At 36.7% G+C, this 14,775-nt stretch overlaps 1 protein-coding gene across 7 annotated transcripts in view; it reads left to right on the top strand.

Annotated features, from left to right (window-relative positions):
- Positions 1-14,775, top strand: part of HERC2 (HECT and RLD domain containing E3 ubiquitin protein ligase 2) — a 110,502-nt gene that overhangs the window by 32,035 nt on the left and 63,692 nt on the right. For all 7 annotated transcript variants that reach the window (XM_054400547.1, XM_054400539.1, XM_054400564.1 and 4 more), the window contains exons 7-22: positions 743-853; positions 1,192-1,363; positions 1,904-2,077; positions 2,587-2,775; positions 3,426-3,577; positions 4,322-4,479; positions 4,936-5,049; positions 6,110-6,361; positions 7,980-8,173; positions 8,717-8,917; positions 9,544-9,772; positions 9,867-9,991; positions 11,701-11,879; positions 12,728-12,912; positions 13,268-13,423; positions 13,703-13,888. In XM_054400547.1, coding sequence (XP_054256522.1) covers positions 743-853; positions 1,192-1,363; positions 1,904-2,077; positions 2,587-2,775; positions 3,426-3,577; positions 4,322-4,479; positions 4,936-5,049; positions 6,110-6,361; positions 7,980-8,173; positions 8,717-8,917; positions 9,544-9,772; positions 9,867-9,991; positions 11,701-11,879; positions 12,728-12,912; positions 13,268-13,423; positions 13,703-13,888 — 2,777 coding nt within the window. The remainder of the gene's footprint in view (positions 1-742; positions 854-1,191; positions 1,364-1,903; positions 2,078-2,586; positions 2,776-3,425; positions 3,578-4,321; positions 4,480-4,935; positions 5,050-6,109; positions 6,362-7,979; positions 8,174-8,716; positions 8,918-9,543; positions 9,773-9,866; positions 9,992-11,700; positions 11,880-12,727; positions 12,913-13,267; positions 13,424-13,702; positions 13,889-14,775) is intronic.

Genomic DNA, 14,775 nt, shown 5'->3' with positions numbered 1-14,775 from the left:
TTTTTGTTTTTTTTTTTAAGCATTGCTGAAGTAGCTGTTAAATTTCTAACTTGTATCTCTTAGCAGCTGATGGTATAAGCATAATATTTTACAAGCAAACAAAAAATACTGAACTATTGAAATTATACTCTAAAATACGAGGGAATTGCTTTAATTGTTTAAGAAAAATCTGAATATTCTGCATGTAGATTGACCTGAAAAATACTGTCTCATTCATATAGACTATCCATGATGAAGAGTGCTCTGGTAATGCAATGTACATGTGCACTTAATTATGCCTTTCTAGTATAGTAAAATAATGCAGGCTTCTGTGCACATGAAGGAAAATAAACTCATGTTGGATATCAAGCACTTCTGTTTTCCACTGTTATTTAAGGAGGCTCAGAGTTACTCTTTTTCTATAGTTACTAGAAATGAATTGCCTTTCGAATATTGTAACTACATCCTTATAGTGAATATCATAAAGAATGTTTGAATTACACCTGTGAAAAATATTTTTTTATGATCTTACCATCTTTAATAGAGTTATAGAGTAGACAGTGAAGCTTGAGGCAGTGTTAAAGCCTAGCTGCCACTCTAAAAATGGATCTCATGTGGAATATGTCAGCTTTTCTTCTCAACTGCTTGCATCACCAATTTTCTATTTTTCTATGAGTTTAGTGGTACTTGGTGTAGATGCTTTTGGTAAGCAAGTATGTATTGTTTCAAATTACTTAATGTATTTTGTTTGACTTTTAAACAGAGATGTGCATGGAACTCCCAGTACCAAAGGGCCAGGAAACATTCCATTACAAGATCAGCACTTGGCACTTGCCATATTGCTAGAACTGGCAGTGCAGAGAGGTACACTAAGGTAAGAGGTACAAGTATGCTAACGTTTAACCATCACTCTGTTGGAGGCTGGCCTGAGTAGTGCCTATCTGGTTTTCTTCAGCTTTCAGTTTTTGGGTTTAATGTCATAATTGCGGTTCAAAGCACGTGAACCCTTTCAGTAATGAAGTGGCAATCAGGATCTTGCATTAGCTAGGTTGCAAAATCAGTTCTTTATTGTTATGATACTCTGTTTAAAACTGAACGCTGTGACATCTGATATTGCTGAACTTCAAAATGTAGAAAATTAATTCTACGGATAGCCTAAAATAATGTTTTTAGGAATGCTTATTCATAGATGGTGTAAACTTCCTCTTTCAGCCAAATGCTCTCTGCAGTTATGTTGTTGCTTCAACTTTGGGATAATGGAACGAGGGAGACAGATAATGAGCGATCTGCACAGGGAACAAGTGCACCCCTTCTACCTTTACTACAAAGATTTCAGAGTATAATATGTAATAAAGATGTGCCCAATACTGAGGAAGAGATTCAGGTACTTCCCTTTGGATTCTTTGAAAGGAGCATTATGTTAGTATCAAATTTCATTTGGCTGGCTAAAGTAGTTATAAAATGATCCAAACAAAATTTGGAACAGTGTTTTCCATTAAGATGTATGTACACCACCGTTGTTTAGGTTAGGAAAAATGTCACAGTATGGTTAGATGTAAGCGTTGCATTTCAATGTTATTTTTTGTGATGCGATAATTAGAGATGTGGCCAGTTAAACTTTTCTCCATACTAGCATTGTTTTTATTTATTTATATTTGAAGTTAATTGTACTATGACTCTTAGTAATTATTGTTGAGGTTGATAAAACATAGTTAATCAGTGGTTTTATTACACTTATAACTTTCTATTCATGATACAACTACATTTTCTCAACAGAGGATGTGCAGAGTTAATTTGATTAATCTCTCTGGTTTAACTTGTGCAGGTACTCAGTATTACTATAAAATATATTGTGTATCTGTATGTGACAGTGGTTATGGAAATACCCTCAATATTCTTCTGACTGCTCTTTTTTCTTTTGTAGCTCCTGACTTACCCCTTGAGTCCAAATGAAAGTTTTCTAAGGTATCTGACTTTACCACAGGACAATGAGCTAGCGATTGATCTGAGGCAGACAGCTGTAGTGGTCATGGCTCATTTAGATCGTCTAGCCACCCCTTGTATGCCTCCACAGTGCAGTTCTCCTACATCTCATAAGGTAACCGTTTGCAGTGTCAAATTTAGTAAGGTATTTTTCCTAAAAGTTTAACTGATTTTCATCTGGGACAGAAGACAAATCCTAAAACTGTCCAGATTTCCTTGAGTTGCCTAATTTTGTCTTATTTGAGTATCTTCTATTACATCAGCACTCTTGCAGTCAGCCTTGGAGTACAATTTGGTGGCTAGTGAACCATTGCTTCTTATCACAACGATATGGCTAATTCTACTGTATTTTGAGCTGTTTCCTGTGTTTATCAGAATAAATATTCAAGACCAGATTTTTTTAATGTTGGGAGTCTGATGTATTAAAAATAAAATGTAAAAAATTAAAAAAAAAAACCAACCACAACCAAACTTCCCAGCTTGCTTTATTGATTAGGGGCAGTAATTACTGTCACAGAGTTGAGTGTATTTGGCATATGAAGGCGTAAAAAATAGTCTGCTCTATGAATTTTATTAAGTTGCATATTTCAAAATTAGTACTCACAGAATTTTTTATCTTATCAGGGGTCTCTGCAAGAGGTCATTGCCTGGGGTTTAATAGGCTGGAAATACTATGCTAACGTGAATGGTCCAATTCAATGTGAAGGACTTGCCAGTCTTGGTGTTGTTCAGGTTGCCTGTGCAGAGAAACGTTTTCTAATATTATCTAGGAATGGACGAGTTTATACACAAGCATACAACAGTGATACCCTGGTGAGTGGTGTTTTACATGTTTGTAGTAACACATTCTCTTCTGTATTACTTCATAGCGTAAGTCTGCTCCCTTAACTATTTACAGTATTTTGGAAGAGTAGATAGAGGCATGCTTTGTTTTTTCAGCTTCTCTGTTGTTTCTGAAGTTTCAGAAAGAGCAATTTTCATCTCTTGTATTGATTTGATGAAATGCATCTTGTTTCTGTAATTTCTATCAGGCTAGATGTTATGAATACAATGATAATTGGTTTCCTTGGTATGCTGGCCTTTCAACAACTTAGAAACCATCAGATATGAAATGGAGTTTATTTTTCAGTGATGTAACATTGTGCCCAAACTGTGTAGTTCTCAAACAAAACCATACTGTAACAGAAACATTAGTCACTTCAATTCCCTATAAGATGAACACCATTTTCTTACATACTGAAGACCTTATATGGATGGTAACAAAACAACTTCAATGCATTGTTGTCAGACTGAAATAGCAGATATGACCTTTTTTCCTTTTCCTTTTTACCTCTCTCTGATGAACTTAAATGCACAGTTACGATATAACCTTAGGAAAACATTACCTAGTTGTTCTGTACATGGATAAGTGATGGAAAATATAAGCGGTTTTTGTGAGCGTACTGCTTTTGTTTGATTCACAGGGACCACAGCTGGTGCAGAGTCTAGCTTCCAGAAATATTGTGAAGATAGCAGCACATTCAGATGGGCATCACTATCTTGCTTTGTCAGCAAATGGTGAAGTTTTCTCTTGGGGCTGTGGAGATGGTGGAAGACTAGGTCATGGGGATACAGTGTATGTAATAAACATAAGAATTTGTTTACCAGTGTTCTGCATTGATTGTAAAAACTATTTAGTTGTGTATATAAGCACATTCTGCATGTGACATTCATTTCTGTTACTGAACAGAAATTACATTCTCCCTGCATATATTCTCTGCTATAATCCTCCCAGTTTTGTATTAATGCTACTTTCTGAAATACTTGTAGATAGAGGGTGTAGTGGTCGTTACATTGCTGTTAAACCTTCTATCTGTAGTTTTATGAATTCACAATGAATTTTTCTCTATTAACATTGATTCAGATGTTGTGATTTCCTATGCAGTCATGTTGCTTATATCATTCTTTTTTTACCCATTTGTTAAGCAGTAACATTACTTGCCTGCTTTTGTGTAGGAGAAGTCTTTTATATGGGTATACTGTTGGGAGCGTCTGCCTGCAGTGCTGAATTCTCTATTGAAGCAAGGGCACTGCTGCACAAGGGCTAGCAGTGTCATGAAATTGTTCAGATATAGTAATTAAGATAATCTTTATTTATAATAGACAATTTTTTAATAAACACTACATTAATTGGAAATAATAGTTGTCTGATATTCCTTCAGTGGTTTGTATGTTGTTAAACAATCTGAACTTAATTTTTATGGCTCTATTTATGTATCGATACTTCAGACTAATAATAAGGTTTGCAGATAGAATTGTTGCCTGACGAGGATGTCACACATCAGATCACCTTTTCTGAAATATATCACCTTCTCTTTAGCCCTCTGGAAGAACCTAAAATGATATCTGCTTTATCTGGAAAGCAAGCTGGGAAACATGTTGTTCATATTGCATGTGGAAGCACCTATAGTGCAGCTGTTACCGCTGAAGGAGAACTATATACATGGGGGCGAGGAAACTATGGCAGACTTGGTCATGGTATGTTACTTGATGTCTTCAAGTAAGCTATTCGTCAAACAGCTGTTTAGTGCCTGTCTTGAATGATTTTTCTATCCAACTTAGCTAAAGCTTATTTGAGAACCAAATGTAGTTTCATAGGATTTGAAATGGTTATGGGAAGGATTATCTCAAAACCACTACATTTTTGTGAGGTATGTGAAGATAAGCAATAGGATAGAGAAGAAAATTCTACACTGATCTCTATTCCCTTCCATGTGAAGCAAATACTATCTCATGGGTTAAATCTACACCTAAGAAATGATATGGGAGCTTGCTAATTATGATGCTTGAACCTGAAAAGAAAAATAAAAACAAATTAACACAATCCCCAACAAAACAGCCAAAAGCAAACAAAAAACCACAAAGAAACCCCAAACAAAAGAATCTACCACACCTCCTTAGTTTTGATTCTCACGTAACTACTTTGTTTTGAAGGTTCCAGTGAAGATCAGACCATCCCAATGCTGGTTACAGGGCTGAAAGGACTCAAAGTTATTGATGTTTCCTGTGGGAGTGGAGATGCTCAGACTCTTGCAGTTACTGAAAATGGTTAGTAGTAAAATACAATTTAATACTTCAAGCTTATCTTTTCTTCCTTTCATTGAAGTTTATACTGCTTATCAGAGTATCTTGGAGACCAGCTTATGCAAGTAGAGAACATAAGTTCATCAGAAAGTAAACCAAGACTTTCTTTTTTCAACATCCATGGTTTTACCTTTCTTGAACCATAATTTTATTATGCAAAATGACTTGACCATGTTGCTAAATTCCTACATCAGGGCTTAGTTTTAGTGGTGTGTATCAAAAGAATATGAAATGTTAGAATGGCAAGAACTGAAAAGTAAAACAGGTTTCACTGACAACTTGACCGTTTAATGTGGAAAAATATTTTGCAAGTTCTTAGAAGTAATACCTTTGTGGTGGTTTGAAACTGTCTTTTTAATTTTTCCTTGCAAAGTTCAGAACAGAGAAAGTGAAAGAATGTAAATAAGTCACTATTGGGTATAAGAAAGCAAAATAACGATTGTTCTAAACACTTCCATTGGATAGATAGAAATGTTTAAGAACTATTACCCAAAACAAAGTGGGCACTCTGCACATTCTGCGTTCTGCAGTGGGGGCAGTTGCTGGGCTGTCTGGCTGCTGTTTCTTCTTCTCTTCTGGCTGAAGATAACACACTGACCTTGGCAGCTAAGTTAACAACTTAGCTCACACCGACACAACCTTGTAATAATAGAAGGCATATTTTAACTGGAGATCATATTGCAGGGTTGATTAACAGTAAATCCTATACTGATATGTTTTTAAGAAGAACGTTTTGTACACTGATGATTTCTCATTGCGTATTATGTGTTATGCTTGTTAAGTTTTATCAACGTGAAAACTTAAAATTGTTCCTCTTGTTTTCATGAACAATTAGAAATTAATTTATATTAGTTCCTAAATTACAGTCTAAAAATTGTGCTTATTAGGGAACCTCAGGTTTTTTAAGAACTAGCTTGTGAAAACTGGTGACTTAATGACATAAAAAAGTTCCTATTTTACGTGCAAATGCGTTTTATTATATGTCAAAATAAGTACTTTTTGTTTTCTTTCTCTTGATTTAAAGGCCAAGTGTGGTCTTGGGGTGATGGAGATTATGGAAAGCTGGGAAGAGGAGGCAGTGATGGTTGCAAGACTCCTAAGTTAATAGAAAAACTTCAAGATCTGGACATTGTGAAAGTACGCTGCGGGAGTCAGTTTTCTATTGCTCTAACCAAAGATGGCCAGGTCTACACCTGGGGGAAAGGTGACAATCAGAGACTTGGGCATGGAACAGAAGAGCATGTTCGGTATCCCAAACTGCTGGAAGGCTTGAAAGGTAATTAGCATAGCAGGAAATTCTCTAAAGCACTTTTGCTGTTGTGGAATCTTTTACCGAACACTAATGGTCTCAACAATATGGCACATGTACTCAGGCATATTTTATGCTGATTGAGTTGAAAAAGGTAACAGTCCACATTTCCTATTGCCTCTGTGCTCATACCTTTAAAATTCTAGCAGACTTAGAGACTCTATGTTAGGACTACTTTAATGCTTCTTGTCTTGTGTTCTCTTTATTTTTACTGCTTTTCTTCTATTAGGTTCATGGAAATGCTTATTTAAAATGTATTTTTGCAAGTAAATATATATGATATATATTCTTAGATTAAGGCATGTGAAATCAGAGACAACAAGTAACGTGTTAAATTTGTGTTTGTGCCAGTACTTTTGACTAGTTTGTAACACAGTGAAGATTATTTCTTCTGTTTGTGAGAGATCAGAGGTGCTTTAGGGGAAGATGAGGAAGAAACCTCTTTTTTTGCTCTTTCTTTTTAGACTTGTAAACTTTTGTACTTGGGCAGTCTCAGTGAGGAAAGAGACTAGACTGCGAGGTTCAGGCAAACAATTTATTTGGTCTTTGCTTACCGGTTTAACTGCAAGGCCCAAGCAAGTAATGAAGTTAATCTTCACTCAGATCTAGTATGCCACTGTCACACATTTTTGTGGATAAAATGGAAGAATGCACTATTAATACCATACCAACCTAAAAAGTTCACTGAACGTTACAATGCAACCCAAGGTTACAAACTTACAACATGCTAAATATTTGTTTAACCCTCGAGGTAAGGGTTCTCAATCCCAGGAAAGTGTCCTCTTGGCTGGTGTCCTGACCAAGGAAGAAGCGTCTCTGTGCAGGCGTAGATGTAACGCTAGAGAAGCAGTTCCTGGTTTCTAACCCAAATCTTAGGGCTTTTATCCCCTGATTTATGTGACTATGTGCCAAACTACGACTGAGTGTTTTTTACTGTCTGGCATGTTTTATATCTGGCAGTGTCATGGAGTTTTCCCCTTTCTTTATCCATGGGTGGAGTTCAGTTACATGCTTTTCTTTTAATCCTCTTTGGCTGATTCTATGATTGTCTGGATACGCAGGACTGTTGGCTAAAAATAACTCTCTTTAGCTTCTCTTTATCTTACTTTTTCGGGCAACAGTGTAGTGGCTTGAATTGAGATTCAGGGAATATTATAGAGGGATTTCAAGGCTCAGGTCAGCTGTGCCCTGTTTGGTCTATGACTTGTGGACAGCACAGGACTGAGCTACCCACATAGCTCTCCATGGGTTGTGCCTGTATAGGCAAGCGCCTTAAGGCAAAGGGGTCACTTCTACAACACCCTGTGGGTCACCTGCATGCACTAGACATCAAAACTTGTTTAGAACCATGAGCTGGACAATACATACAGTCTTTTAAGAATCTTTAAATATTTCTTTATCTTTTGCTGTACTCTTCTAATGCTCTACTGAGGCAAAGGTGAGACTTAACTATGAACACTTTACAGATGTCAAATATGGTTATAATTAGCACAATTTTCCTTACCTCTGATATTTTTGTCTTAATGATTGTGATCTTTAAGTAGTATTTTCCATATTTGTTTATTTATTTATTTTTTTTAATCAGGAAAAAAAGTGATAGATGTGGCAGCTGGATCTACCCATTGTTTAGCACTGACTGAAGATAGTGAAGTCCACAGCTGGGGAAGCAATGATCAGTGTCAACATTTTGATACTTTGCGGGTCACCAAACCAGAGCCCAGAGCTCTCCCAGGATTAGACAGAAAGCATATTGTTGGAATTGCTTGTGGGCCTGCTCAGGTGAGTTTTATTTTGAAGCATTATTTACTGTTTGTCACTGAGACTAGTTCTGCACAATAATCTTAGCCCCTCTTTCTGTGCTTACATGACTTGTTTATTTATTTATTCTTATTTCTTACTTTGAATAAATGAAGGCTTTGGAAAATAAATCTTGTGCACTTTCTCATCAACAAGCGATGACAAGTTTTTCCTCTGTTGGGTGTTCTGAGAAGTAGCTATTTACCTATTTTGTTTCTCATCTGGTAGAGCAATTGAAGAGTTGCGAAGCAGAATGTTTCTTGCAGCAGAGATAGTGAGGTATCTGAATTGGCTTAACAGCACTTTGGAAAATGTGATGAGAGGTTTTTTTATCTGGAATTGGAAGGGTTTTATGTCTATTTTATAAGGATGAGAACAGAGGGCTTTCTTCAACAGATGTGTTGATATTGTTTCTTCATCTTGTATTACTGTTTGAAGGCGGATCTTAGCTTTACACTTCTATCTCTAATCAGTGTCGTATTTGGGAAATAACTGTTGAACATTTTATACTGTTTCCATTTATAGAGCTTTGCTTGGTCATCATGCTCAGAGTGGTCAATAGGCTTGCGGTTGCCTTTTGTGGTGGATGTTTGCCCCATGACATTTGAGCAGCTAGATCTGTTACTAAAACAAGTGACAGAGGGAATGGATGGCTCTTCTGACTGGCCACCTCCTCAAGAAAAGGAGTGTATGGCTGTGGCAACGTTAAACCTTCTAAGGCTTCAGGTATGTTCAATTTCTTACACATTGAGTAGTTATTGAGTTAAATGTTTCACTGAGTTGCTTGGATTAAATAGCGGACATTATGTGCTTTAGAACATGTTTCATGATTGAAGAAGTGAAATCAGTACAGTATCACTTTCTGCTTTTTGAAATCCAGGAGCTAGTGGTTGGTGGTTTTTTTCCCTCTTCACAGTTTTTTGGACCTCATAAAAATTGAGCTATAAAACCAAAATGTAAGCAGGTGTATATTGTGTATTCAGTCAATAAGCCTATACACTTAGAGATTCTAAGCATTTCTAAGACTTTTAAATATCATTTTTAGGAGTGTCCTCTTTAGAAGGTATCTGACAGGCACTGAAGTTGTGCTACTTTCCTGGCATACTGTAGTGAAGTAGAAACAGTTTAGGTTATTCTTCAGGTTATTATAGTTCAGAGTTTTAGGGGTTATAATGAAATATAGTTCATAATTTTTGAATAGTAGTTTGAATTCAGCATGTGTTTTAATTTTACGTGGATGAAAGTTGGTCAGTGAATTTGCTCAATTGCTCCAGGATTTTTTTCTTTTTTTTCCCCCCTGCCAAGTTCACATCTCTTCTTAATTGCGATTTTTTCCCCATTTGTTTTCTCAGCTTCATGCTGCCATTAGTCATCAGGTGGATCCAGAATGTCTTGGCTTAGGTTTGGGCAGTATCCTACTCAATAGCCTGAAACAAACAGTGGTAACATTAGCAAGCAATGCAGGTGTCCTTAATACCGTGCAATCGGCTGCTCAAGCAGTGCTGCAGAGTGGATGGTCTGTGTTGCTGCCTACAGCAGAAGAGCGGGCTAGGGCTCTCTCGGCGCTCTTACCCAGTGGAGGTTAGTTCTAAGGTTTTAAACCTTTTTTTTGTCGTTTTGGGGTTTTTTTGTGCTTGCATTTCTAGTTCATTAATAGTTTTTTTTCCATTTTTAGTTTCAGGAAATGAAATGAATGTAAGTCCAGGCCGCAGATTTATGATTGATCTCTTGGTGGGCAGCTTGATGGCTGATGGAGGCTTAGAGTCAGCACTAAATGCTGCTATTACTGCAGAAATTCAGGTATGTTTCAACAGCTTTGCAGTTCTGTTTAAAGAGAATAAGATCTATCAGGTGTTTTCTGAAGTTTGTGGATTGGCGTTATCCTCTTGTGACCTGAAACTGGAGCCTGTGTTTATATGGAAGCATGAATCATACTCTCCTTTGTAGCTGAGTATTTTTATTGCCTGGAGAGATGATTTTAACAATGGTAACAAACCTTTTCATGAAGCCCTGTAATGGGAGCATAATTTTACAAAGCACTTAACACCTTTCTGGGGGATTCTTGAGTTCTTCACTTCCTTGAATTCAACCATATCTCTCCATCAGAAATTTCAGCCTTATTACTTAAGAATTCAAGATGAATGAGTTCTTTGCAGCATCACAAACGTTCATAGGTTCCATTTCAGACTGCTTTAAATGTTTGACAGATGCTGACTATGCCATGGACTATGCTTAAGGGATAAAAGAAACATCTGCACAGACTGCCTTAACTTGCTGTATTTGTGTAAACATAAATGTGAAAACAAAAACATGGTTTTTTTTTCTTGCTGCTTCATTTGTTTTATTCTTGCAAGTGTATTTTCTCATTAGTTTCTCTTCACTTTTGGTAAATGGGAAGGTTTATGATACAGAGAAAATGCATACATTAAGTGTTACATTAATGTATGATACAGCATTAGAATTTTTGGTTGTGTTTTAAGACATTCAGGCCTTCTTGATTTCTTAAAGTCTTGTGGTTGACACATGGAGGGAGTGGATGCCAATCAGAGGGAACTGGACAGCCTTGAGAAGCTGGCCCATGCCAACCTCATGAAGTTCAACCAAGCCAAGTGCATGATCCTATACCTGGGTCACAGCAATTCCAAGCATAAATATAGGTTGGGCAAGGAGTGGTTTGAGAGCATTCTTGAGAGGAGGATTTGGAGTTGTCGGTTTATGAAAAACTCAACATGAGCCAACAATGTGTGCTTGTGGCCCAGAAAGCCAACTGTCACCTGGTAGTGTTTGAGGGCAGGTTGGACTGGGCCTTGAGCAACCTGGTCTGGTGGAAGGTGTCCCTGCCTGTGGCACTGGGGCTGGAACTAGGTCATCTTTAAGGTCCTTCCCAACCCAATCCATTGTATGATTTACGTTGTAGCATAGGTCAGGGATGCTGGAGCCAACTCCAGATATATGCTGGAGCCAATTTCAGATGTATGCTGGAAGTAATCTAGGTGGCAACACTCAGCACTGCACAGCTTAATTTACATTGACTGAAATCTAAGTTGGTTTGTTTCCATAGAATTCTGTGTGACTGTAACTTGGCAACAAATTTAACTCAGATTTTTCTGTGGTGGACTTGATTTGTTTCTTTGATAAATACAGAGTAAGCATGCCTCCATTTGTACGCTGTGCAGTAGCTACTGACATGTATAAACATACAGAGAACAGAAATCAGTTGTTAACTTGCATTGGTGGAAATTGAACTTGGAGTTTGTCTGCTTTTGTTTCCCTTCACACACAAACACACACACACTCCATCCTTTCTTTTTATATTATATATGTATTTAAAAGATGTGCCCATGTGGTGGTTATGGAATACATGGTACATATTGTCAGGAATTGTTTCATTTATGGCATAGACAAAAGTAACTTGATCCTTTTATTGTGAATACTTGTGAATAAAATGTTTCACAACGTTTTCACTGTGGCAGTTTGTGTGCTTGCTTAAACTTGATTCACTTTTTTAGGATATTGAAGCAAAAAAAGAAGCACAGAAGGAAAAAGAAATTGATGAACAAGAAGCAAATGCATCAACACTTCACAGGAGCAGGACTCCACTGGACAAAGACCTTATTAATACTGGAATCTATGAATCTGCTGGAAAACAAAGTTTACCACTAGTTCAGTTAATTCAGCAGTTACTAAGGTAATTGCTTTGAATGTTTTTTTATTCTGGTACAGAAGATTTGTTTAGATGCTTTATGAAATAATCAACTAAAGATGTCTCATTTTGGTTGTTAACCAGTCTTCTGCTAGCATTTTAGCTCTTCAGAATTAAAAACACTGCACATTCTCCTAGCTTGTCTATAGTTTTGCAATTTTATGCATGCTAAGGAGAAAAGTTCTATTCTTACGTAAGTACCTGATTTTAGAAAGAATTACTGCCTTGCTTTTATAGATTTTGATACTTGTACTCTGCAATTCTCTGTAACAAATAGAGGACAAATGTTCAAAAGCCTGTATGAAAATTAGCAAACATTTTTTTAGGACTGAATATTTTGCCTCAAGAAGATTGTAGCTGTATCTGTAAGTGGAGAAGAAACCTGAATTTTAAATTCCTGACACTAAGGAACAGTTGTGAATGCATGACCAATAGGGTGCTAAAGGGAGAGCCACTTTATGTCCACTATAGTAATAATTAATATGTAATATATGTAGTAGGAGGTGATTATGAGGTTACTAAGATTTTTTCTTCCTGCTTTTTCACTGACTGCATAGTGCTATTACTTTCATTACAGCCTTTCAGTGAAAATAGTCAGATTGTTTTTTGTATTGAGTGATTAATGCTAGAAGAGCAAAATTCATGTACCTTATGATCCTGTTAAACTGCCCCTACAAAAACCACTGACTGTATGCATACTATTTTGCAAACAAGTCATACAGGTTTCTTTATATTTGTGTGAAATTTTAGCAAAAACTTCACCTGTGTTGCTGTGGACCATCTTTGTTATTTGCTCCATTCAAGTACTGGCTAATACTTTTTATACCAATTAGGAACATCGCTTCACAGACGATAGCCAAACTAAAAGATGTTGCTCGTCGCATTTCTTCCTGCATGGATCATGAACATAATAACAAAGAGAGATCTGCTTCTCTGGACTTGTTGCTCCGTTTTCAGCGTCTGCTTGTTAGTAAACTTTACCCAGGAGATTGTGTTGGGCAGGTCCCTAGTGCATACAGTAAGTTATTGTGTCGGGGGAGAAAAAAAAAAGGAAAAAAGCTTCCCCTTCTGTATTATTTCTTACAGGATAGCAATGTCTAATTTTAATTTATCTTCTTGTCTCATTTAGCAGCCTAGCTGCTGAGTCTGTCTAAAAGTGTTTGAAAGTAGTTTCTTTAAATTGTTTTCTATAAAGGAAAATTTCTCTTTGGAAGGTAACATCTAGATAATAAAATTTTTATAAACTTTCAAAAAGTTAAAGAAATATGGGTTCTTATTTCGGTGATGCATTTCAGAAGAGTTTGTGAGCTTTTGAAATCTCTTTCTTAAATATGACTGTGACTTTTTCTGTGCTCTTCCTCCTTTTTATGCAGGTCCTGACCTCTTAGGTGTTGGCTCTTTACTGAAGAAATACACTGCTCTGCTGTGCACACACATTGGTGATATACTTCCTGTGGCAACCAGTATTGCTTCTACTAGTCATAGGCATTTTGCAGAAGTATCTCGTGTTGTGGATGGAGATTTAACAGGTAGATTTTCCTATGCTGTTCTCCTTTTCTCCCCTTCCATGAAATTATAAAATTACATTGCAGGTGTGCTTAAAAGTTTTGAGTGACTAAAAAAGAGTAGATTTAATATTTTGTTTGGTGGGAGAAAAGGAAGGAAAATTTGATGAGGAAGGCAAGAACTTGGTACTAAGGCCGTAATAGAAGGTGAACTGTATTGCCTAGTGATTTACTTTGATGATGCTATAAATGTAGGTTTTGAATTAAATCTAAACACCATCTTTTCTCTTTCCTCCCTTTTAGGCATCCTTATGCCAGAACTGGTTGTTTCTATAGTGCTGCTACTCAGTAAAAATGCTGGATTAATGCAGGAAGCTGGTGCTATCCCTCTGTTGGCTGGCCTGCTAGAACATCTAGATAGATTTAACCATTTAGCCCCTGGAAAGGAAAGGGATGACAATGAGGATTTAGCATGGCCAGGAATAATGGGTATGTACTAGCAACATCTGGATTATTTTTTTGTGTTTTTGTAAAGCAGGTGTATAAAAATGATGTCTGTTTACCAACTACTCTGAGGAAGTATTTGCACTTTACAGTACAAATTTTTGTGAATTCATATGGCAGTATTGCTGTCAATAAATTCTTAAGAAAGTTACATATAGAGACAGATTTAAGCAGAGTACAATGCAACCTTTTAAAGAAGCGTTTGCCTGGTTTTGCATTTTGAGTGTGAAAAGTTGAAGTGAAAATGAGTAGTACAGTACACATTTTGTTGCTGAATTCTATCCATAACATAGAGAATAAGGCGGAAAGGTTTGAAATAAGGAAGTTTTCTTTTCCCCAGAGCACAGAAATGTGTTTCTGACTCTGGGAATTTTTCTGGTGGAGGGAGGAATGAAACATGGTTGGCATAATCCAAGAGAGCTGAAGGTAATACTGCTAGAGAGTGGTATGTTGGGGAAGGTAAAAACTGTGTAAAAATTCAGAGAGCAAACTTAGGTGAAGGCATGTGTGTGCAAACATTACTCTGACGTTGCTTGCCTGGATGAAATTACCTTGAGATTGAAGTAGTTCATTGATATGTAGATTGGGAGTGTTCTAATGTGTATATAACTTTATTAAAATAAAATCTAGAATTAGACTGAAATTAAATATACAACTAATGCTTTGCAGGAAGGCATGTAATAAAACTGAAGTAATTTGGAGGGAGAAAACTAGAGCAGTGATTCGCCAGAACGCTGGTTGTTCTCCTCTACTTCCAAACAAAGCACCCATGTAGTTGAGCAATGCTAGGTCTTTGACAGCATGATGTCAAAGACCTGTGTATAAAAACTGCAGCAAACAGACAATTTAGTTACACAGTATGTAGACAAAAA

This window comes from Indicator indicator, chromosome 1 (assembly GCF_027791375.1).
Source record: "Indicator indicator isolate 239-I01 chromosome 1, UM_Iind_1.1, whole genome shotgun sequence".
NCBI classification, from domain to species: Eukaryota; Metazoa; Chordata; class Aves; order Piciformes; family Indicatoridae; genus Indicator; species Indicator indicator.
The sequence above is the reverse complement of the archived record's forward strand: the minus strand, read 5'-3'. Positions and strand labels throughout refer to the sequence as shown.